At 47.0% G+C, this 24,837-nt stretch overlaps 1 protein-coding gene and 1 long non-coding RNA gene across 4 annotated transcripts in view; one reads left to right on the forward strand and one right to left on the reverse strand.

Moving 5' to 3' along the window:
- The window catches only part of LOC125618512, a 27,917-nt gene extending 4,254 nt beyond the window's left edge, over positions 1–23,663 (forward strand). The window contains exons 2-3 of the long non-coding RNA XR_007349844.1: positions 15,003–15,007; positions 23,652–23,663. This is a non-coding gene — a long non-coding RNA (uncharacterized LOC125618512). The remainder of the gene's footprint in view (positions 1–15,002; positions 15,008–23,651) is intronic.
- Positions 1–24,837, reverse strand: part of Rassf5 (Ras association domain family member 5) — a 64,235-nt gene that overhangs the window by 24,902 nt on the left and 14,496 nt on the right. For 2 of the 3 annotated variants that reach the window (XM_048809525.1, XM_048809524.1), the window contains exon 2: positions 12,733–12,854. In XM_048809525.1, coding sequence (XP_048665482.1) covers positions 12,733–12,854 — 122 coding nt within the window. Of the gene's footprint in view, positions 4–12,732; positions 12,855–24,837 lie in introns of those variants that run through there. The other variant, XM_015483743.2, reaches the window with a different exon arrangement.

Genomic DNA, 24,837 nt, shown 5'->3' on the forward strand with positions numbered 1-24,837 from the left:
CGGCGCAGAGCGCCATCTCCACACCTCCCCCGCCTGCCCGCGCCTTTCCTGCCCCGCGCCGAAGCCACTTCCTCTCGAAAGGTTCCTCAAAGCCAAGCTCGGCTGTCATCGCGCCCCTCCCCCCGCCTCCCCACCCACCTGGGTGCCACAGGACCCGGTGGCAAGTGGATCTAGGACACTGAATAGGGATTCATGGAAGCAAGAGACCAGGATGAACCCGAGGGGAGACAATTCCCTCTGTCCCTTACTCCTCCTGTGCTGCCCTTCTCGCCCCTCACGGTGGCTGGCGTTCACGGAGTAGAAGGTGGTGTAAGGTCTACATCTTCCTCCTCCTTCCCCACCCACCCCCTCACTCCATCCCACTCCCAGCCTCCATTGGGGAGCTGGGGGGAGCTGGGTCAATCCGTGGTTAGATGAGTCACTGGAGAAGAAGGTAATCGATATCTGGTCCATCTGTAGAAGCAACAATATTTTAACTTAAAAATGCCAAAAGAAAAATGTAGGGTCTCACACGCTTATGCAAATCATATGCAAAGCTATGCAGGGCTGGGCTGAGCTAGCCCACTCTCCCACCACCAGAACTTGGCCCTCAGAATCAGGATACCGAAGAAGCCTGCAGATGCTGCTCAGGTTGGGTGTGCATTTTCCTGACAGTCAAACCAAGAGGGTTCTTGACCAGATCTTGTCATTGCTAGCATCAAGGATGGCTCATTCCTATCTCCCTAGGAACTGGATGGACCAGATGGGGGAACACTTTCCTTCTGTAGGATTCAACTGCTCAAAGCAATTAGGGCAACATCCCTATAATTTCTCAGACTAGATTTGTACAAGAGCAGTTGTAGCTCCCATTGTTTGAACAATTACTGTATGCCCAGATGATTTACACTCAGTCTGTCACTTAATGTTCCCAATAACCGTTAGATAGAGACTATTATTTCATATTTTTATGGATGAGGAAACCAAGGCTGAGAGTCACACAAGTAGGACCTGTGTGCTAGGATCAGAGTCAGATCTACGTAACTCCAGAGCCTCTGTGCTCTTGGTCCCTGTGATGAACTATCCGTCAGTAGAGATGAGACTATTGGTGGGCACTCTGCCATCTTTAAACACAGTGGGGCCTGAAGTCTCAAGAAGAGAAAACACCGCCTTCTAAGCCCAGGGTTGCTATGGAGTCCAATGGTCTGTGGACCCCAGAAGTGGCCTGGAAAGTGGTTGGGAGGGGGGACAGTCAGGACTGTCTCCAAGTCTGTGTGGCTTTTCCTGAAGTTTTGAAATAATTCAGTGCCGGGGAAGCACAAGCTGGCAGAGGGTTAGCCTCAGCCCCCAGACGCCAAGCTGCTGACTCCATATTAATCTCTGGTTGCTTTTCTGAGGAGTTCTGCCCCCCCCCCCCCCGCCCTTTGCCAAATCTGTCAGTGCTGAGGAGGGTTTCAAAATGCAACCCAGTTTGGCTCCATCCTCCCACACAGCCTCTTTGACAGAAGCCTGTGTGTGCCTGGCAGGGACAAAGCTGAGATAGCTAAAAGCCAGCACCCCTGGGTCTGCCACCCTTGGCTCAGGAGAATGTCAATGCCAGTAGCTACCTCCTCTGAAGGGAAGATAAGAGGTGGTAGACAGCTGGGGCAGGACTGGGGTGGGTGGGCAGTGTGCTATGCAGAGTCTAAGAGGGTTGATCTCACATGAATGGGGTTGAAGATAGGTTCTGTCTCTGTCTGGGTGATCTGTTCTTCAAAAAGGTATTTTAGAGGGGGTTTTGGGGGTTTTCCCCAGGGACCATGGCTCAGGCCTCAAGCAGAGGAAGCTGGTATCTGTTTCCAAGTTCAGGGGCAGAATGCTGAATGCTACAGAGAGGGGGCTCTGGGTGATCCATGGCCACCATAGCAGCCCACCTGCTTTGTCCAGCAAGCAAAGAAACAGACTCTTCTTATACAAAGAACCTCCTTGCTCAGTGGGAATTCAACACTTAAGGGAAAAAACAAGCCCCAGATTCTCTATGGCCACAGTGTCCTCAAAGTCACATGGGGAGCTCTGCAATGCCACCACAGTGCTACACATTCAAAATGTACAATCTTAAAATGCGGCGAATAACAACCTTTTCAAACACTAAGCCAGAGTCCCCCAGGAGCCAGCTCCTTGTGAGCAGCACAAGCAGCATACTCGATGCCAGACCTGGCAAGGAAGGTTCTCAGGGACACTGTGTTTTTGTAGGGAGCTGCTCCACGCCACTCCAAACATCATGAAAACCTGACATCTGAATAGGGCCTTTTAACCCTATTGCTTCATTTATGCTACTCTAACCCAATAGCAGGAATTATGGCCATTTTACAGGTGAAGAGACTAAGGGACATAACCAGTTCCATCACAGCTCATTACTTCTAAAGCCTCTTCGTGACTCCTAGTTAATATCTCTTTCCCTAATGCCACCTCACCTGTCAATGAATCACCTGTGCATAAGTCAGGGCAACAGAGACTGTGCTGGCAGGGACCCTAGGCCTAGAAGAAATCTGCAAAGATCATATACAATATAACAAGTTGGCCAGTCCACAGCAGAAAAATCCAGACTGACGCCCTAGGGTCTCAAAGGAAGGAAGACTGGACTGGAGTGTCTACTGACACTGTCAGAATCTCCCCCCTACGAATAATCAATAGTAGTGACATCGATTGGCCTAAGTAAGAGGGACAGGCAGGGACAAACCTGAGAGGTAGCCTTTAAAGCCTCTTTGAGGTGATCCACAAAGTATGGGAAGAAGCTGTTCTTGTCTGTGGGCCCAGGAGGAGAAAGCAGGCCCTAAAACACAGCATGCAGAGCCCAAAGCCCACAGAACTCCTCTGGAGTTCAGAGAGTCCTGGGGAAATGATGAATGGGCCACTTTCCTGACTCAAAGTGTCAGATGATGAAAGACATTATTTTAAGCTTTCTTCCTTTCTCAAATGCGATCCTGATAGGTGGCCGGATCCCCTTGTGAGATCCACCCTGTGGTTCTGCATGTTCCAGAGAGGCTGCAGTGTAAGAATGGATGTCTAGAAGCCCAGCCTCAACTCCACTTGATGTAGCCTCTTGAGAAACTGTGGACCTCAGGCTTCTTCACCGGTCCGATTGAAGGGTCACGTGAAGATCAGACGTGAGGCCTTAAACCTACTAATGTATGCCAAGGCTGAAAACCAGGGTGAGGTGTTCCCCCCACAAAACTCCCTAAATTTATTTTAAAATTATTATTAGTTTATGTGCTATTAACTTGATGCACATCACTTAATTTAATCCTTACAACAAACTTATGAGGAAGCCGCAGTTATTTTCTCTATTTTACAGACAGGAAAAGGAGGATCAGGAAAGTTAAATAACTTGCAAATAGATACACAGGCTGTCAATGGTGGCGTTGAATCAACCCAGCTGGGTCTCACTCCAGCTACAAATCCTTAAACTCTACATTCTGTGGTCTTATGGGGTTAGCGCTGGGATGACTCCCATCACAGGTCCAAAATTGAGCTCGCTGCCCACCTGCTCATTCTCTGCCCTTTAGTATTTCCTGTCTTGATGATTGTCATTAACCTAGATTACTGCAAAACCTTGCAGGAGTTCCCCTTGTTTGCATCTCTGCCTCCTCCAAACTCCCCACCCCCTTGTTGCCAAAGTTATCCTTCTAAGACCAAGTTCAGATCATTGTGGCTCCCTATCATAAAATCTGTTCATATTTCAACTCCTAATGATCTTATAATTAACATGTACTCAGTCTAGTTGCTTGTGTTTTCATTCATTCATTGAACAAATACGTACTGAGCACCTTCTACATGGCAAACATACTGGATGTTCAAGTGTTGGGCCTGGGTGAGATCTAGTCCCTGCCTTCTCAAAGTATACACTCTAGAGAGAGTGACATTAAATGTTAGTTATTTTAAAGTTATTACTGAGCTTTTATAGGTTTCATTATAGGACTTAATCCTTATAACCTTCCCAAGAAGATATTTTGCAAATGGGTAAAGAGCCTCAGAGTGGTTAAGTTGCCCAACAAAATAAATGGTAGAATCAGATTTCAAACCCAGAGCCCCCGTATATAACTTTCAATTACAACTGTTGTCTTTCCTCCAATGACCACATGATATTCCAAACCCCTGAGCAGGCCCTCCCAGGCCCTTTCCAGTGTGTGTCCAGCCAAAAGTTCAGACTCATCTACAGCCACAATCAAGTGGCCCTCATTACAGTCACACAAAATTGATTCACATTGCCAGAAGCCACTCCGCCCCCTTGTGGTTTTGCTGTTGCTATTTTCTCTGCCTGTCAAAATCCTCCTCCTACCTCCATCCCCTTCCTGACACTATTCCCCGATAAGGACCATAGCTCCCACACCTTCCACATGACTCTCAGGAGGAGAGTTCTATCTAGGCTGAATCTTAAGAATTCTACCAACCAGGGCTGAGGTTGTATCTCAGTGGTAGAGCGCTTGCCTAGCATGTGTGAGGCACTGGGTTTGATCCTCAGCACCACATAAAAATAAATAAAATAAAGGTCCATTAACAACTTAAAAAAAAATTTAAAAAAGAATGCTACCAAACATCCCTAGAGTGGCATTATTTTTTAGCATGAATTTGCTGTGTATAGCAGAGAGTTCAGTTTCTCCCCAGATGACTTCTTATCCTAAGAGGAAAGTGGCTGCCCACCATTTAGGTTAGAGTCACATGTGATTCACTTTCTCTGGGGTTCCAGCCCACACCATACCTCTCTTGCTTGGCTGCCAGATTACACAGGGCCCTAATGCATAAAAACACTGAAGGTGGTTAATTACTCTGGTCATTCACACCAACAAGCTAAGGCCCTGAAGAACTCATGTTAGGAGTCAAGTCAGGCCCAGGGATTCTATCTTCTAACTGTCCTTCAGTGAGACTAGAGGGTGACAGAAGATATTTCTAATCTCTCTCATGTGTCCCTCTCCAGGCATGACCCATCTTCCCAAATCCAGGGCAGCTTGGTCACCATTGGGAGATGTGAACAACTCTCAGACTACCCACAGAAAGGAGGGTCATGAGCCTCGGAACTGACCTGGTAATCTCTCTATTCTGCTTCTCCTAGGGGCTGTGAGGAGCACAGAGAAACATCTCCAGGGCTTCAGGATTTCTAGAGAAATAAGTCTGGGCGCTCTATCCCCACATGGAGTTGAGCTCAGGCCCTTCTTTGCTGGGAAGGCTTTTCCACTCTACCCAATCAGAAAAGAGCTCAGCCTGGGTGGGTCAGATAGGCCTTGAGGAGGCTCCTGGGAGGGCCAGCTGTCTAGTGCAGCAGAATCCCTGGGTGCTTGAGCCGGCACTTGGGCTTTTAGATATGGTGTAAAATCTGGGAAGAAACCATGGATTGGGCTTTCCCAGATGGAGCCAGAGTGGGCTGGAGGGAGCAGGGAATCAGTTTCTTTCTTTTGGTTGGTATTATTTGGCTACCTCTGGAATCCCTGAGAGAGGCAATCATTTCCTTACAAAGGGAAGGAGTCAGAATAGAAATCATAGCTGAATTTTGAGCTTGGAAAGAAAGGAAATAATGGATGAAAAAAATAATGGCTAAGAAAAATGGGTGGATTCTAGTGTATTCTCCTTCCAAACCTGCCCAGGAGAGGTTATATCTGAGGCCCTGGACCCTGCCTTTTTTGCCATTCATGCCAATGTTATGGCAACTGGACTCTCCTCTCATTCTATGGTGGCCAGAGGATGACAGAGGAAGCTATTAATGTCAATGGATTTCTAGATCACAAAGTATTAAGCTATAAAAAGTCAGTTATAGGGTTGGGACACTAAACTCACTCCAAGATGGTATGCCTCCTCTAAAATCAGAAAAGGGGCTGTCAGCAGGCTTAAGGATTGGGTATCAGAGTGGGCATACTTATGAATTTAAAAGCAAGACCTAAAAGCATCAAGCCATCTCCAAGTAACTTAACCAAGTCTCAGAACAAAGCCCCCCAAATATATATAAGAATAAGAAACTATCCAGCATCCAACAAGGTGAATTTGCAATGTCTGGCATCCAACTGAAAATTACCAAACATGTAAAGACACAGGGAAATATGATCCTTAATGAGGAGAAAAAAAATCAATCAATACAAACTAACCTATAACTGAGACAGAACAAAGAAAAAGGGAAGAAAAAAACTGATAGAAAATACAAACAGAGGGGCTGGGGTTGTGGCTCAGCGGTAGAGCGCTCGCCTTGCACATGCAAGACCCTGGGTTCGATCCTCAGCACCACATAAGAATAAATAAATGAAATAAAGGTATTGTTAAAAAAAGAAAATACAAACAGAATGTTGCAAAAGAAAAGATTAGTGAATTTGAAGACAGAGCAATAACAACCATACAAAACAAACACAGAGAAAGAAAAAAATTTAAAAATGTACAGAGCAATAAACTATAGGACAAGTAGAAGCAGCCTAAGAACATATATGCAATTGGAATTCTCAGAAGGATGCAAGAGAACATTAAAAATATTTGAGAAATAATGCCTGAAAATTTTCCAATTTTGTTGAAAACTATAAACCCACAGATCCAAGAAACTCAACAAAACCCCAAGCACAAGAAACCACAACAAAGAGCATCATAATCAAATTGTTCAAAACATGTGATAAAGAGGAAAATATTAAAATCAGAGGACACATTAGATACAGAGGAACAGGGTGAAGACTGTTATTTCAGAAACAATGAAAGTGTGAAAATAATGAAGCAACACCTTTAAATGAATACAAGAAAAAAAAAAAAACTGTCAACCTAGAATTTTCTACCCAGTGAAAATCTTTAAAAAACAGAGGTGACACAGGAACTATTTTAGACACAGAAAGCTAAAAGAATGTATCATCAGTAAACTCACAATGCAAGAAATTTAAAGAATGTTCTTTAGGCAGAAGGGAAATGATATCAGATATAAACCTAGATGTACTCAAAGGAAAAAGTACCAAAAATGGTAACCATATAGATAAATATAGTTTTTCCCTACTATTTAAACATCTTTAAAATATAATTAAACACCTAAATAGTAACAATGTTGTACTGAGTTTATAGTATATAAAGAGGAAAAAGGTATATGACTGCAAGGTTTTTATACTCTATGTGAAGTGGTATTAACCACTTGATAAGTAGACTTTCACAAGCTGAAGATATATGTTGTAAACCCTAAGGCAACCACTAATTAAACAAAACAAAGAGAAAAAAACTTGGGGGCAACAAATAAGAGAAAATGGAATCATAAAATATATTCAGTTAACCCCAAAGAAGGCAAAATAGAACAAAGAAAAGGGAAGAAAAACTGATAGAATACAAACAGAAAACATATAGCAAGAAGACAGACTCAAAATCTAGCTATATCAATAATCGCATTAAATGCAAATGGCCTAGATACTACAATTCAAGGGTAGAGATTATCAGATTGAATTTTAAAAAACAAGATCCAACTATTTGTTATCTATAAGCAATGAACTTTACATAGAGCCATGTGCTATGTAACAAAGTTGCAGTCAACAATGGACCACACAGATAATAGTAGTCCCACAAGATTACAATGGACCTAACAATTCCTGCCAGTTAGTATTTTTATTATACTTTTTCTATATTCACCATTGTGTTAAAATTGCTACAGTACATTCAGAACAGTAATATGCTGTATAAGTTTGTATCTTAGAAATAATAGGCTTTATCATATAGCCCAGGTGTGTAATAGGATATATCATCAAGGTTTGTGTAAGTATTGTTTATAATGTTCCCTCAATTGACAAAATTGCTTACCAATGCACTTCTCAGAATATATTCCCATCGTTAAGCAATTCATGACTGTATAAAGACATAAAAACCCTCAAAATAAGAATAAAGAAATACTATAGTAATGGTAATCAAAAGAAAGCTGCAGTAGCTATATTAATATCAGACAAAGTAGATTTTAGATCAAAGAATGTTACCAGGGATAAAGATACAGGAGTCAATTAATCATGAGGACATAATAATCCTACATGTTTATGCACTTAATAATGGAGCTTTAAAATACAGGAATGTAGGACTGTAAGGAGAAATAGACAAATCCACAATTATAGATAAGATTTCAACACCTGACTCTTAATAATAAATAAAACAAGTAGACAGAACGCAGGTATGCCTCAGCAAATGCCAGTTCCTGTTGTTACTACTTACAATTCCATTTGATAAGCATTTATCAAGCCTTTCTGAAGAGATGTAGGACCTTGCACCCCCCTAGAGGTATGCAGGTGTCTACAAGAGCATTAGCAAGCCCAAGCCCTCTCAGCAAGCTCTCACTCCGAGCTCCTCCCCTTTCAGGCTCCTCCTTTCTTGCTCCCTGGCTCCCCCATGTGGTGGTCCTGTTTTTAACATGTTGAAACATGTTGGGCAGTGGGCAGGCCCAAGACTTTCTCTTCTCAAAGATCTGAAAAGTCAGAACCTTGGGTGATGAGACAGTGGTGTGTCTGCAGGAGGGAGCTTGGACCTGGAACCAGGAAATGCAGAAATCTATGCCAACTAAGTCACCTCTCTGCTGCTGCAGGGGCTAAGGAGTGATTCCATCAGAGCCCTGCTAAGGAATGATAGCAAGAAGGGTGTATTTTTGTTTGGGATGGGCATACAGGCAGAAAGGGAGCCCAAAGGCCATCAGCCTGGCTGACCTAGCTTGGACAGCTTTGAGAGTCATCTGTCTCTTGGGTGAATGGGGGACAGGGTCACCTACAGAATGGAACAATGACTCAGGTCTCAATGTTCAGGGGGATAATCATAAGTCATATAGCAAAAAAGTGGCCACCCAAACCACAAGTCATAGCTTCCTGGTTTGATTCCAGAACAAAAATCCAAATTTCTAGTATTCTGGTGAGTTGGCAGAAGCCAACCATGAAGGGTTTTATGTACTAATCCAGATTTAGACTACGGATGGAGGAGTGGGTCCCTGGCTGCAGGGAATTTGAATGAAAGGGGAGGGGAGTGCTTGTGTTTATCTCTTGTAATCTTGCATTCGGTCCCGAGGAAACTGGTACCAAATGTCAGAGGGACAGAGCTTCCAGGATTCCCCCAGGCCACAGCTGGTTATGATGAGGATCAACAGTGGTGGGCAAGGACAAAGACATCTTCTCTCAGAGTCACCTTCCCCAGAAGAAACGCAAGGACTGCACCAGATCATCAGAGGTCTCACTTTATTGTGAGGGCACTCGGGAGCCACAGTGGGTTCTTCATCACAGAGTGACATGAGGAGAGCTCTTTGAAGACCACCAGAAATACAAGTTCTTTGGGGTATGTCCCCAAATAAAGGAACTGCAAATGTTTGGGCAATTTATTGTGACCTTCAGCCAATGGCAATGATGTTCTCCAGCTAATGGGCTGAAAATGAAAAAAGAATCTGGGGTAGACTTGTAGGAGATGTGTCTTGTCACACAATGGGGCCCAGGAAAATGTCAGACAGCCTAGACCTCAGAGATCTCCAAGGAGAGGCTGCAAAACAACTGGTCCTAGGGCCCACAAAAGCAGAGGCAGCTACTAGCCACCCTTCCTCTGTTTTGGACACCTGTGAGAGACAGGCCAACCCACATGACTTTGTGAGTGTACACTGGGGCTCTTAGCCACCCCTACCATTTCTATGCCTGTCCCTCATCCTTCCCTTCCCCTACCATGGCAGAAAAGATGGTCAGACTTTGTGATTATTGCTTTTAAAAGGTTGAGGCCAAATAATTATCTACAGGATGATCTCAGCCATGTTTTAAAAATGTATGAACGTACAGGAAGGACATATAAAAATGTTAATGAAGAATGGTTCTCTCTGGATGGAGAAAAATCAATGAATTTCTTTCCCTGAAAGAGCAGACAGGAGAAATGCTACCAAGAGGAGACTTCCTAAGAGTCACATGTCCCAGGATGAGCTGAGCTCCGACCCAGACCTCTGCCATAATAAATCCCCAGGATGGCATAAGCACATGAGGTTCACTCAGCCTGGCGATGACATCAAGGTGAAGGAAAGTTCTATCTTGATTTTTAACAGAAAATCAAGCCAAGGCGGAAATCAGCACAAATAAGCCTTTTAGAAAAGGCGAGGGAGTCCCGGAGCAGGGCCCAGCTTTATTGACAGAAGGCTGTGTCCTGCCCCAGCTCTGCTGAAGCACGCGGTCAGGCCTGTCCAAGGCAAACACAGCAGTCTGCATCACGCCAGGCTGTTTGCTGACCGAGGTCCACTCAGCACCACGTGGGATTCTTGCTGCTTCCTCTGTGACATTTCAATTATGTTTCTAGGGGCTTGGGACGTAGCTCAGCTTGCCTAGCATGCAGGAGGCCCTGGGTTTGAATCGCAGCATCACAAAAAATAGAACAAAATAAAATAATAATCCATCATGTTTCCAATCTAGACACTGCCCTGATTTAGCTTGCCAAAGGATTACAAGTTTGCCTCCTCTCTGTCTCGAAGGACAGGGGACTTCTCGGCTTCCAAATATTCCATTTGAAAGCACTGCCAGCATTCTGAGGATGAGCCACTGTGCAGTAAACCCCAAAATCTTCTGGGGGGCCTTTTGCCCACCACATCAAGCTAAGCTGCACCAAGGCAAGGCTTCTCAGGCTCAGCCTGATTGACATCTGGAGCCAGATAACTCTTTGTTGCGGGGTCTGTTTTGTGCATTGCAGGGTATTTAGCAATGTCCCTCACCTCTACTGCCTAGAAGCCAGTAGCATCCCCTGACAACCAAAAAGTCTCTAGACATTGTCACATGCAGGGGGAGGGGCACAGAAATCACCCTCTTTTGAGACCTGCTGCTCTAGAGGAAGGAATAGAAACCCCAAGAAGGAGATCCAGGAAGTAGCGGGTGGAACCAGGCTCCAGGGTAGGGAATGGGCAGGATTGGGAGACCAGAGAGAAGAGAGACTTGGAAACGCCCAAAGAGAAAAGAAATTGGGAAAAGAAAGAGTTACTGAAATATGCTTTTCAGATGCCGCTCTGCAGGGTGCCACATAACCTCCCTCTTTCATCATCTAAGGTACACCTTCTTCGAAAATCTACACTATTGTGCTTAGAGTATAGGCCAGTGGTGGAGCACCTGCCCAGCATCTTTAAGGCCCTGGTTTTACTCTTAGCATCCCCTAAACAACAGAAAAATTGACATTGCTCATCAGTGCTTTGAGCATCTGCTGTGCCCACCCCTTCCCAGGATGGACAGGTTCCAGTCCAAGAGGCCTGGTTACATTCAGGTTATGCACAAATAGTTACCATTCCAAAGTCTGGAAAAGATGTACTGAAATTTTTGTTCTGTTTTGTAATAGGGATTGAATCCAGAGTGCTTAACCACCACTGAGCCACATCCCCAGCAGCCCTTTTTGTATTTTTTAAAATTTTGAAACATGATCTTGCTAAGTTGCTTAGGGCCTCACCAAGTTGCTGAGGCTGGGTTTGAACTTGAGATCCTCCTGCCTCAGCCTCCCAAGCTGCTGGGATTACAGGTGTGCACCACCATACCTGGCCTGAATTTTTAAATATACAATTTTGGACCAATTTAGTATCATCCATCAAATGTCATACTTGATTTCTAGCTACACTTTTTCAGTGGGAGAAGGCATGAGGGAACAACAGAGCAACACCCATGAGCAGATCAGGCATTTGAACACTGTGGATCATGTGCATTGTGGCCAGAAACATTGTGGACTTGTGACTGGATGTGAGTCCCCCATAACATTCAGGTCTCCCATTACTGTCTCTCACAGCACCCTGGGAGTTTCCCTCTTAGACAAAGAGTTTGTTTAAAGTCTCCCTCCTACGCCATGTCTCTTTCCTTTATCATTTCTGGGCCTGGCATGTGGTGAATGCTCAAAACACATCTGTTAAATGAGTAAATCGATGACATCCTAGAGCACTCCTTACTTCACTGATCAGCAACTTTCAACTCCCAGATGAAGGCTTGCATCAAAGATCCTTCCTTTGGGAAGCCTTCCTTGATTTCTCCCAGCAGAAACAATTGCACTATGTACCCACTTGGTCCATAGTCTTATCATGCATATGTCACAGTATATACTATTTGGCTGTATTCTGCCTCCCCTGCCAGAGCATAAGCTCTCCAAGGAAACTGTGATGAATCATTTTTTACCCCTCCTACCACCAGTGTTTGGCGCATGGTAGATAATCAATAAATGTCTGCTCAACACAATAATCAATAAATGCTCTCCTCTGTCTCCATTTCAAACCCTAGACATCAGACACACTGCAGTTCAAGTGCCTTGATAAAACCCAGGACCAAGAGTTATTTTGGAGTCAACTTTCTGGTCCTTGAACACAGGGAAAGAACATCTGCCCAGTCCCTCCAGAAGAGGAGCTGGCCTGACTGGCTGAGTGGCAGGCAGACAAGGTGAAGGTCTGTGAGGATCCATGGTCTGAAGGCAGGATGGTGTGTGAAGCTTTAGCCCCATCATCTCCCCACTGCTCCAGGGCTCTAAGGAACTTCTGGAGGCTTCTCTGTGACTCGCCCTGCCCCCACCCATACCCACACTTCTGGATCAGAGCCCTAGGCCAAAACAGAACCTATGCTTGGGAGAAATAGAGGATGCTGCTGAGTATCTGCAGACTGCTGCCCCTTGTCACTTGGAAAGGGAGTGTCTACACTTCCAGGTGGCCAGAAGGGGACCCAACATCCAGCACACATGGAATACTGGAGCCTGCTCACCAGAGCTCCCGGAAGAGAAAGCAGAGCCCAGGCACCTGCAGAGGCTGCTCCAGCTGGGCTCTTGAGCTTTGCTGCCTACCTGGCCAAAGGTTGGGGCGAGGGTGCTTTCTGGAGAGGGTCTGTTCCGGGCTGGGCCCTGCTGCTCACTGCAGTCCAGTTGGATCAGGCTGCGGCACTCCGGGTGACAGGTGAATTTACAGTCTGGAGAGAAAGAACCAAAGAGGCATCAGGCACTGGGTAGCATCTCTACTACTTCCGTCCAGAGAAATAACCTGGGCGATCACATTTAGTTCCCAGCAGAAGGGCAGTGCAGGAGGGCAGTGGCGGGCCAGCGGGAGGCAGGTGAGGATGAAGCTCTGTTCCGTTGTAGTTAAGTGCTTTACACCTGTGCAGACTGAGCTTACCTGCCATACTTTGTGTGACCTTGTAATTGTTACTGTTGGGGCCTTGGGACTTCCTCATGATCAGACCCTCTGGTTCCAGACTGGTGCTCTTTCTACTAATTCACACTGGTCACCAGGGGCCACAGACCCCTGGGGAAGGGCTCAAGGTTGCTGAACTTCATTTGGCCAATCAGGAACCTATGGATTTAGCGGCCTTGTCTGTGGCACGAGACTGTGCACAGGTATAGAGGAGGATATGTCTGAAAGACTTAAAAGTGCTTCCAGAGACAAAGCCATTCTCATCAGACCCTGCCCAGTCTAGAAATGCTGGGGTGGCCACTCTAACCCAGTTGAGATCCTATCAATAAAAACCAAAATTGGGGGAAAATCACACGTTCCATCGACCATGTTCACTTCCATGGAAGTAGTAACTTAATGGCCAGAGTTGAAAAGAGCCTTGGGAACTCCCTTAGAGACAGGGAAACAGGCCCAGAGGTTAAGTGAAGTACCCAGTGACACAGCTCACAGGGGCGAGCCTGGGCTGCTGACATTTTCCAGCTTCCTCAAGGGCTCCCTCTGGAACCTCTTTGGCAGAAGAGATATGAAGTCAAAGGGGCCAGGAGACAGCGAGACTCAGCCAGGGGAGGGAGGGACGGGGAGAAGGTGGGGGAAAGGAAAGAGTGGAATAGAAGAAAGCAATACAGGTCGTCTCCCAGGCAAAATGCTCAGATCTGATATGTAGTGCCCACAGATGGCCGTGCGACGGCCAGAGCTGCCTGTCCTGGAGTTACCACAGCTCAGCCAGAAGGCCCAGCCATGCAAGTGCCGGGGTCTCTCTTGAATTTCCCTCCTGATGGTGAAGTCTGGTGCATGGCTGGGGAGGGTGGGTTTTGTGGCAGGGGACACCACAGCCTGGATTTTCTTGGATAACCTGAGGATTAGGGAGTCACCTGTTTTAGACAGCTTTTTTTGCTGCTGTGACTAAAAGACCTGACCAGAACAACTGTAGAGGAGGAAGAGTTTATTTGAGGGCCCACAGTTTCTGAGGTCCCAATCCACAGACAACTGGCTTCATTCCTTGGGGCTTGAGGTGAGGCGGGCCATCCTGGTGGAAGAGTGTGGCAGAGGGAAGCAGCTCACATGGTGATCAGAAAGGAGAGAGAGAGAGAGAGAGAGAGAGAGAGAGAGAGAGAGAAACTCCACTTTTTGGATACAAAATATATACCCAAAGCCACATTCCAATTTCCACCTTCTCCAGCCACAAACTACCACTTCAGTTACCACTCAGTTCATCCCTATCGGGGGATTAATTCACTGATTGGGTTAAGACTCTCATGACCCAGTCATTCTCCTCTGAACCTTCTTGTTTTGTCTCTTAAATGAGATTTTGGGGGATATCTCACATTCAAACCATAATACCATTTTGGTTGAGAATGGATCAGGCACCCCAAGACTCTTTCCTTCCTTCTAACAAGCTCCCAAAATTCTGCACATTGGTCTCTTTTTGAAGTACCCATAGCACACTCTACCTTGGGGTAGGGGTGGTGGCTGCTCTTTTGCCCATTCATTTGAAGAATCTGGGATGAGACCCTCATTCTCCCCAGCTGCCCTCTTCCCTTACATCCCCAAAGATGAGCACCTGGGCCACATTCCTTGGGTAGAATGCAGGGGAGTGTCCTGGGAAATGTGGGGACACTCAGGGATTCCAGCAACCAGCAACCTTCTTCCTCCATAGTGTAAAGCTCCTGGCCACTTTCCTGGGATGTCATTTAGAAGCTCTATCGCTGTTATGGGTCAGATATGAGGTGCCACCCTCCCCCCCAAAAAAAAACTCATGTATTATCCAGAAATGCCAGGACTTTTTAGATAATGCAGGAATGTTCAGAGTTGAAATGACTATATTATGGGAGCTGTAACCAATTCAGCGGATTAATCCATTTGATGGATTAATAATTTGAAAGGACAGACACGGTGTGGCTGGAAGAAGTACATCATTGGGGGGGTGCCTTTGAGTTTTATATTTTGTCCCTGGTGCCGCCCCCTCCTCTCTCTCTCTCTCTCTCTCTCTCTCTCTCTCTCTCTTTCCTTTTCAGCTGCCATGAGCTAAACAGTTTTCTTCTACCACATCCTTCTGCCATGATTTTCTGCCTCACCTCAGGCTCCAAGCAATGGAGCTTGACCGACCATGGACTGAAATCTTGAAACTGTGAGCCCTCAAGTAAACTTTTCTTCCTCTAAGCTGTTCTTGTCCAGTATTTTGGTCACAGTGACAAAAGTTGACTAACCCAACTGCTCATCTCCCTCATGCACCAAGATGAAGTCTGTCAATGTCCTTTCCTTCAGACCGCATGAGGATCTAGGCCCTCCTAACTCTCCTCCATAGAGGACCCTTTTCTCAACTGGAGATGGAATCAGGTGGCCAGTTCTCTGAGGCTTTACCATCCCTACCTGCACTTCTGAGTCCCCCCAATGGAAGATCTCCTGCTCTGCACAAAAACAGCCTTACCCTTCATGGGAGTGGGCACAGAAGGACATGCGGCCAAATAATTCTGCCTGCAGTGCTCAGAAATGCCAGGACGTTTTAGATAATGTAACCCTAAGGCCAGAGCCCACAAAGGACAGCATTGTTCCAGGTTCCGGCCCTGGAACACACCTGTGGGGCTCCTGGTCATGCTCTGAAGGATGAAGAATGCTCCAGGGATGCCAAGAAGTGGGAACAAGGAAGAGGAGGAAGGACTGGAGCTCCCTGGCTTCCCAGTGAGCGAGAGCCCGCAGCAGCTCACACCTGGGCAAGGCTTTTGGAAGTAGGAAGCTCTCTGTCTCCTCCTCTGAGTGCCTTGTGTGGCTGACATATGTACTCTGTGACTGCCTGTGCCCCTGGGTCACTCTTGCAATTCCCATTTCCCCCTTGCTTTCTCTCTCTCTCTCTCTCTCTGTCACACACACACAGAGCACCAAAACCTCAGAAAGATCTCTTTACAGGCCTGACGCTGAGCTGGATGGAGCTGGGAACAGAGGAGTCCAGGAGGAGGGTTTGGGAGTCGAGGGAAAGAACTTGGAGGCACTAACGACTTTGTTCCATCAGACCGTATAATCACAGGCTGCAGCAAAGCCACTGAAGCGCGTCTTTGTACTGCCTGGCCCCTGGAAACGCCAAGTCAAGGGCTTTGAGGCCAGCAGGGATGAAGTCAGAGCCGCATGCCCTTCTCCAGCAGCCTGTGTCCTGCGAGTGGGGAAACCCACGGCATCCACAGACAGGGCTGCGTTCCCAGTGACTGTGCTTCAGCCCCGCAGACGATCCTTCTCTCAGGCAGCTCGTCACAGGGGCTGCCCCACTGGCCCCTGCCCTTGGTATCCCAACTTCCTCCACAGCTTTCAGTGAGTGCTCAATTTGGACAAGAGAAGAGAGAGGGACCCTGGGTGGAATAGGGCCACATAGGCCTTCTCTGCACGGCCAGCACCATCATCTCGGGCTACAGCATCCATGGGCTGAGCTCAGGCATCCACGTGCCCTGCTGGTCCGAGGGTGAGGATGAGTGAGACACAACCCCTGGGGAGCTAGCTAGCTGGGCAGATGGGACACCCACCATAAAACGCAACCCATGAGCGCTACAGCCCAAAGCAAGGACCTGACCACCACACCAGGGTCTGGGAAGGTCGTTTGGACAGACACTTGGGGGCACAGCAGCCTAGGAAGGTGGGGGCACAGGAGGCTCTGGGGAGCAGAAACAAGGGATCTAACTATAGGTACCTCAGATGCCCTCCTCACAGGGGCCAAGAGCAGGTGGGCTCTGACGTCACTAAATGGATGGGACAAGGGTCTCGCCACCAAGAGGCAGCAAAAGTTTAGGCGCCAATACTCCTGGGCTCTAAGTGTAGGGTTTTTTTGTTTGTTTGTTTTAAGAAAAAAAATGACATTTCTTTAGTATTGCCACCTATAAATCAGAATTATACCTCCCCTTCTTTACAACTTTCCTTCCAGTAACAGCTCCTGTCCCCATTCCCAGGGGATATTTTGAGGAAAATAAACACTTCCAGGTTGAGAAAGGGGCCTATGGAAATAGAAGGTGAATGTGAGGAGAAATGATGGGGACAAACCACAATAGAGGCCTCTCTCCCAAGGAAGCCATCATGGTCTGATCCAGGATAGAGGCCCCTCCCTCAGGGCCCGGGCGACATTCATTTCCAACTCGACCAGGACAAAGAACCATGAACTGGGTGGCTCAAAACAACTTCTTGTCTCCCAGTTCTGGAGGCTAGAAGTCCAAACCCAAGTTGCTGGAGGGACCATGCTCCCTCCCAAATACATAGAGGATCCTCCCTACCTCTTCCTGGCTCCTGATGGTTTGCAGGCAGTTTGGCATCCTTGGCCTGGAGCTCAGCACCTCCAAATCCCACCCACGTCTTCACCCAGTCCGTCTCCTTGTAGGAATGCAAGTCATATTGGATCAGGGGACCACTCCACTCCAGTATTACCTCAAACAATGACACCTGCAACCTCCCTACTTCCAAATAATGTCCCCTTCTGAGGTACTGGGGTTTAGGACTTAAATATGTCTTTTTGCAGGGAGCACAGATCAATTCATGAGGCAGACCCCGGGCCACACTGGGAACTCAGAGCCCTTAGGCCCTAACAGAGAGGGGCTGCCATGGATACCTTCTCCAGATATCAGCCGTGGACTGGCGGGGCCAGGGGACCGGGGAGTGCTGGGCTGAAGCCAAGATGACCACAACCTGCCTTTCCCCAAGGGCTCTGCTTCTAGTTTTAAACACCAAGGCCACCACCTTAAAGGACAGGGTCAGGCTCACAGGCCATGGCAAACTGTGCTCAGGGACGGCAATTACTTCTCCCACTTCAACCCAGAAGAGCTGAAGCCAGCAGGTGGGACTATGGACTAGGGGACTGTTTTTCCAAAATGCAGACACTGCAGCCTCCCCCAAATTCTCAGAGCTGCCAAAGTTAGTTTCTGGCCTATTCCAGCACCAAATGCATGGATCATGCTAGGCACATACACCACCATGTGATTCTGTGATCCAAATGGCTAATTTTCTGACCCAGAGGGATGCCATTGAGAAGAAACCCCTAAGGCCCATTCACGATGGATGCAGAGCCTGGTTACCAGGAGCCCATATCCCCCGCTGTCACTCCCAGGTCAGGGAACAGCAGCTTCTCACCCTGCATGGAAAAAGAGCATTCTGAAGGTGAGGGGAAACAGACAGCCTCTCAATCCAAGAGCTTCTGCCCACTCTCCAGGCACCCACAGCCTTCTGGGAGAAGGTCAACCTTCGAACAGAGTTGACCCCCATCCCCTTCCCGACTCTTTTTCAGGACCTGGACTGAGCTATGGTATAATAGACTTTGGGGAAGTCCTGGCCTCTAGTCTCCACTCAATCAGCTCTGACATTGGGTAAATTGCTGAACTTCTCTGAGCATAATTTTCTTCACTATAAAATGGGAATCATAATAATCAGTTCACAGGGTTATCCTGAGGATGAAAGGGGGTTCTTGATGTTGAGAGGTGCATAAAAGGCATAGAATGTGGAGGTCCCCTGTTAATAGTTACTTTCCCCCTCCCTTCCTCTACTCTGCTGTATGGGTTTCCCATCCCATCCCACCAAGCTCCTGGTGTGGAACCTATAGTCTCACCAATCTTCCCCCAGCAGTGACTTCCAAAATAAGCATACAAACAGTTTTTAGTTTGAAAATAATGTGTTAAGTACTACAGGGAAAACTGGAAAAAAATCATATGCATTGGATAATTATAACTTATAGAAGTTTTTAAAAATAAGTGTTGTCCTGATCCTCTTGGGACAGTCCTCGGTCAGTGGTGCCTGTCTCCAATGCCTTCTCACTGGCATTGGAGACATTGCTCTGAGAATCCCCCGTTCTTTCACTGGGGATCACTCCCCTGGGCCTCTGAGCTGGACCAGCTATGGCAGCTTCTATACCACCCAGAGGGGCTCTCCATCACCCTTTGCTCCCCACCTGGCCCAAGCTGACCCAGGTCTGCTCCACCCCATGCAGCCCTTGACCATCACCCTAGAGCCTCTGCCCTGCCTGCTTCCCTGCCAGGAAAATCCCTCTCTAGCTGCCCCAAGATCGTCCCTTGGATCTCAGACCCTCTCCAGCTGACCCAGTAGTTCCCCTTATAAGCACACGGCCCCTGCAATCCTCCATGGCTCCATTCCTGTATTCCACCCTGTCCGCAACCCTTTTCTCCGGCCCCTGCTCAGTGTAGGAGAAGCCCACTCACTGTTAAGCATTCAAAAGGGGTTGTATATGAATTGCTTGAGTGAATCATGTGAGGCCCAGTGTTTCAGCTTTGGTTGAAGTGGAGAAACCAAAGTGTGATCTGACACCAAAATTGTGTCCTAATTCTTACTCATCCATTAAGTGGAGGTGATAGCAGTACCTACTTTGTAGGGTTGCTAAGAAAATTAAACGATACAATTATGTAAACAACAATGCAACCCGGGATACACACTAAGGGTTCAATAAATATTGGCTAGTTTTTTTTTTGTTGTTGTTGTTGTTGTTGTTGTTTTAGTACTGGTGATTGAACCCAGGAGCACTTCACACTGAGCCACATCCGTAGCCCTTTTTATATTTTATTTGGAGACAGGGTCTCCCTGAATTGCTTAGGGCCTTGCTAAGTTGCTGAGGCTGGCTTTGAACTCGTGATCCTCCTACTTCAGCTGCCCTAGTCGCTGGGACTACAGGTGTGCACCACCACACCAAGATATTCTTATTACCTGGCTAAAATCCAAGTTTTAGTCTGCCCAGTAGTCAGGGTGCCAGGCATCTGAGGCCTGCTGGGCACAGTCCATCGGGGCCTGGGATCTCCCACAGACTTGTACTAAGTCCTGGTGCAACAGGACCTAACCCTTCCTCTCACCTCTCACCGCACCTTGGTCCTTAGTCTGGGCACAAGTCCCAGGTTTCAGCTCCCTAGAGAGGGGAGGTGCCAGGTGTACCTGGAGACAGAGAAGTAACCCTCTTCATCTTGGAGAGGTCCCTCTGCTGCCCTCTGCAACTTCCTTCCTCCCCTCCTTCTGGCTCATCCTCCTTTGACATTTGAAATTCTAAAATCTTGCTCAAGTTTAGGGAAAGAAAACTGCTAAGCAAAGTTGACCATGCCCAGCATTAAAGAGGAGGTGGAGAAGTGTCAGGCAGTGCCTTATAAGTGGCCCCAACTTCCTGCAGGGATCTGTCCTGAGTGCATATTTACTAGGGTCTAAATATTTCTTCACTAAAATGTTCATTGCATCACTGTTTATGATAACAGAATGCCAGAAATATCCCCATAGCCACCTACAGGGGACTAGTGTACAGCTATGATATATTTTTCAATGAAATACTATATAGCTATTATATAAAACAAAGCAACATTTTTCCTCTTTTCAATGTATAGTGTGGTCAATGTATGAAAGAGGAAAAATGTTGTTTTATGACTTAATTGTATAAAATACACATGTACTCATATATACATTATGCACATAGGTGTCTGGAAGAAAGGTTATGTGCTTGCTCTAAGGGTGAGAATGGGATTTTGAGTGTTTTTCCTTCTTTCTTGCTTTCGTTGTTATTTTGATTTTTGACTTCTTTCTTTTGTTTTGGGTACTGAGGATTGAACCTGCGGGGATTAACCACTAAGCCACATCCCCAGCCCTTTTTATGTTTTAAGACAGGGTCTCCATAGGTTGCTTAAGGCCTCACTAAATTGATGAGGCTGGCTTTGAACTCATGATCCTCCAACCTCAGCCTCCCTAGTCCAGGGTCTCAATAGGTTACTTAGGGCCTTGCTAAATTGCTGAGGTTTGTAATCCTCCTGCCTCAAGTCCAAGCCACTGGTATTACAGGAATGCACCACTGCGCCTGGTCCACAATTTCTTTATAATCTCAGCCCCTGCATATACACAGTCTCTGCATTACCAACATCCTGCACTGGGGTGGTGCATATGTCACAGTGGATAATCCCACAGGGACACACCATTCTCACCTGAGCACATTTTACATTTGGGAAAGGACCTTTTTAAAAATACTTTTAGTTTTTGATGGACACAGTACCTTTATTTTATTTATTTATTTTTATGTGGTGCTGAGCATGGAACCCAGTGCCTCACACATGCAAAGCAAGCGCTCTACCACTGAGCCACAACCTCAGCCCCACAGTTTACATTTGGGTTCACTCTTTGTGCTGTACATTCTCTGAACCCAGACATGCGTGCGCTCTGATAGTACATACAGAGGAGTTGCACTTCCCTAAATATACCCTGTGCTCGCCCTGCTCATCCCTCTCTACCCCACCCCCTGGCACAGGCTTATCCTTAACTGTTTCCATAATTTTGCCTTTTCTGGAACATCCTATAGTTGGAATCATACTGTAGACAGCTTTTTCAGGTTGGCTTTTTCACTGAGAAATGTGGATTTTTTTATTATTTTTTATTGATTTTTTTAAAATGACAACAGAATGCAATTACAATTCTTATTACACATATATACCACATTGTTTCATATCTCTGTATATAAATTATGTTGACACCCAATTCGTGTCTTCATACATGTACTTTGGGTAATGATGTCTATCACATTCCACCATGTTTGCTAATCCCCTGGATTTAAGTTTCCTTTCTTGATTTTATTTATTTTTTGGGGGGAGGGTATCAGAGATTGAACTCAGGGGCACTCAACCGCAGAGCCACCCCCCCAGCCCTATTTTGTATTTTATTTCAAGACAGGGTCTCACTGAGTTGCTTAGTGCCTCACTTTTGCTGAGACTGACTTTGAACTTGTGATCCTCCTGCTTTAGCCTCCGAGTCGCTGGGATTACAGGTGTGTGCCACCGTGCCTGGCTCCGGCCTTTCTTTATGATTTGATAGCTCATCTCCTCTTATTGATGCATAATATTCCATTATCTGGATGTACCAGGGTTGTTTTTTTTGTTGTTGTTGTTTGTTTTGTTTTGTTTTGTTTTATCTTCTCACCTACTGAAAGGACATCCTGGCTGCTTCCACATTTTGACAGTTCTAAACAAAACTGCTGCAAGCATCTGTGTGCAGGTTTTTGTGTGGACATGTTTCAACTCCTTTGTCTACCCCTGTTTTAAGGATGAGAAAATTGAGACTTGAAGAGTTTAAGTAACACACTTGACAGTTTCACAGCTAGCAAGTGGCAGGGTTGGGTGTGGAAATCCATCATACCTGGCTGCTTCTCAGTAGCCATTTTCTCATTCAAAGGTCCATTCCTCAGAGCTGTTCCCCAACTTGGTCCTAGACCCCCTATTCTGCACTGCTGGAGGCCACGGATGGGCTTCTGTGGGGATGGGGTTAGATGGCCTGAGACCAGAAAGAGCCTGCATTGGAGGGTTTTGAGCTAGGAGAGCTTTTTCCACTGCCCAGAAGTAACAGAGAAAGTGTCCCTCCTCAGGTTTCCACCCTGTCCTTGGAGGGTTTGGGAAGGGCCAGTTCATACCTGAATAGAACCTCCCAGTTAAGCCAGCTCTGGAGGCTGCCAGGACCTGGGAGTTTCTGAACTACCGTCCTGTCTGCCTGTCCTAACTGGCCTCCAAGACCAGTCCTCCAGGACCCTTCTGCCTCTGGAACGCCACCTCTGGGAGACTCTAAACTACAGAGGCAGCAGCCAGAGGTTCTCATCCTGAGCTCCCAGGGCACCTACAGTAGAGAAGCCATTTCTCTGACCAAGGTCAAGCACCAGAAAGAAGCTGGATCTTGCTCTCCCCCACTTGAGCACACCCACCCTCTGCAATCCTGCTCTCCATGACATTAGAATAGACTTGGGGCTCCCATCACCAGCTGCCCCACAGATTTGCATTAAAGCACACCAACTCATCAGCAATAAATCAGAAATCCTCCATCACTGCTTGACGTGTATGTTAGAGGTCTTGAGAACAGGTGCAAGGGATGGAACACTCAATCTGGGATGGGGTAATGGAAAGAATCTGGCCTATGAAATGACAGGGGCCTGGATTTGAACCTGAGCCCTGCCTCTAATTGGACACGAGATACATAGGCAATTCACCTTGCTTAAATAAGGAATTTATTTGGTCTTAATTTCCTGGTCTGCAAACTATGATTAACAATATCTTACTTGTGGGCAAATAATTGCCAAAATTAGAGAGAATGTATATAAAGCATCTAATGGTGCAGTGGCTGGCACTTAGTAAGTACTCGATAAATGGCAACTGCCTTTTCAAAACTCCTGAGTCTGGATACCTGATTTCCAGCTGACTCAGCATCTGATGCCAGTAAAAACCCCTTGATTTTCAGGTTCTCTTCTACTGGATTAAGGTATACTGAATCCTACAACTGGCCAGCTCACCTATGCTCCTCCCACATGCCTCCCTCTAAGTTCTGCCTGGTGTGGGTCCAGAGGAGCCGGGCAGGGGGGATGGAAGATAGGTCAAGTTGGTGAGAAAGTGGAGAGACTGTGATTACCAAGCTCGGAGGTCTATAGCCACTGCCAAAACCAACATGACCTACACGTTTTCCATACTCCTGGCTAAACTCCTAGTGAGGCCAACAGCTAGGGAATGGAAAGTCCTGGGGTCGGGCAGCCAGCTCAGGACATCTGCATCTTAATATTTCCAGGAAGGAGTCTGAACCCCAGCCCTCTCGAGACCCTATACTATAGCTCCTTGTTTCAAAAGACAGACCACCCTTGAAGGCTCTCAGCAACCCCTGCACTAGCCCAGAGGACCTAAAGGCACAAAACTGTCCCTTCCCACTATGAAACCCTGACTTCAATTCCAACACACACAGAGAGAATATGCCAGGGAGAGAGCCAGGAGCCAACAGGAAAGGTCAATGCAACAGTAAGACAAGAGACCTAGAACTCTTAGGTCACAGATTGCTGTCCCTCCTATAGGCAGGCGGGCAGCTGGCTGGGCAGGGGCTGCTGACTCTGGGAAAAGCCAGGGTATACACCTGAATGTGGTCAAGTTTGGATCTGACATTCAGCTCCCATGTAAAACAGAGGGTTGGGCTGGGCGGGACCCACTGAAGCTGGTCCTCCAGGTTGGGTTGGGGAGAGAAAGTGCTGGAGAGGTGGGGTGGAGACTGGGTGAACCAAGGGCAAAAATCTGCTGCATTGTCACTCAGCAGATATTAAAGCAGATATCAAAACTCCCTGCCACGCTGGTCCCTACATCTAATATCTCAGTTTCTAATTCCCCAAGATGGGCCTCTTGTCACATTCTCAAGCAGGCTGGGTGTCTTCTGTGCCCCTCCTCCCAGACATACCCAGCTGGCCTGGCAGAAGTCGGGCACCCAGGCGGGCCTGCAGAGGCATAACCCTGCCCCACGTGGGTGGGTGTGGGTGGGTGCGCCTCTCAGGCAGCATATTAATCATCCATTTCCAACACGACCACAGGTCCCCAGGCTGGCAATACCAGCAGAGGCAGGCGCTGTGGCCAGGCCAGGCTGGGTGCATGGAGGGGGTTGTTTGGGGAGGGAGACAGGACAATTCACAACGAGTTCAGACAGATGATTCAGGAAGGCAGTGGAGGGGCAGGCAGTGCTCACTGTGTGCCTGGTGACTTGGGGACCAGGATCTGACCACAGGGCACCTTGTCCCCCTGGCTCTTTGGGGCTCTATACCCTGAAGCATGCCCCCTATACTGCCCTGTGTATATTTTACAAAATCATAAACAAATTGAACAGCATTGTGTCAGTTTTAGCAACTCATGCTTCAGCTTCAGAGAACAGGATTAACCGATGCCCTGCTGACAATTCTAGACCACTCCTTCCCATCTCTTCCATACCACCCCCCCCCCCCCCCCCCC

Source organism: Marmota marmota, unplaced genomic scaffold (assembly GCF_001458135.2).
Source record: "Marmota marmota marmota unplaced genomic scaffold, marMar, whole genome shotgun sequence".
In the NCBI taxonomy this organism is placed as follows: domain Eukaryota; kingdom Metazoa; phylum Chordata; class Mammalia; order Rodentia; family Sciuridae; genus Marmota; species Marmota marmota.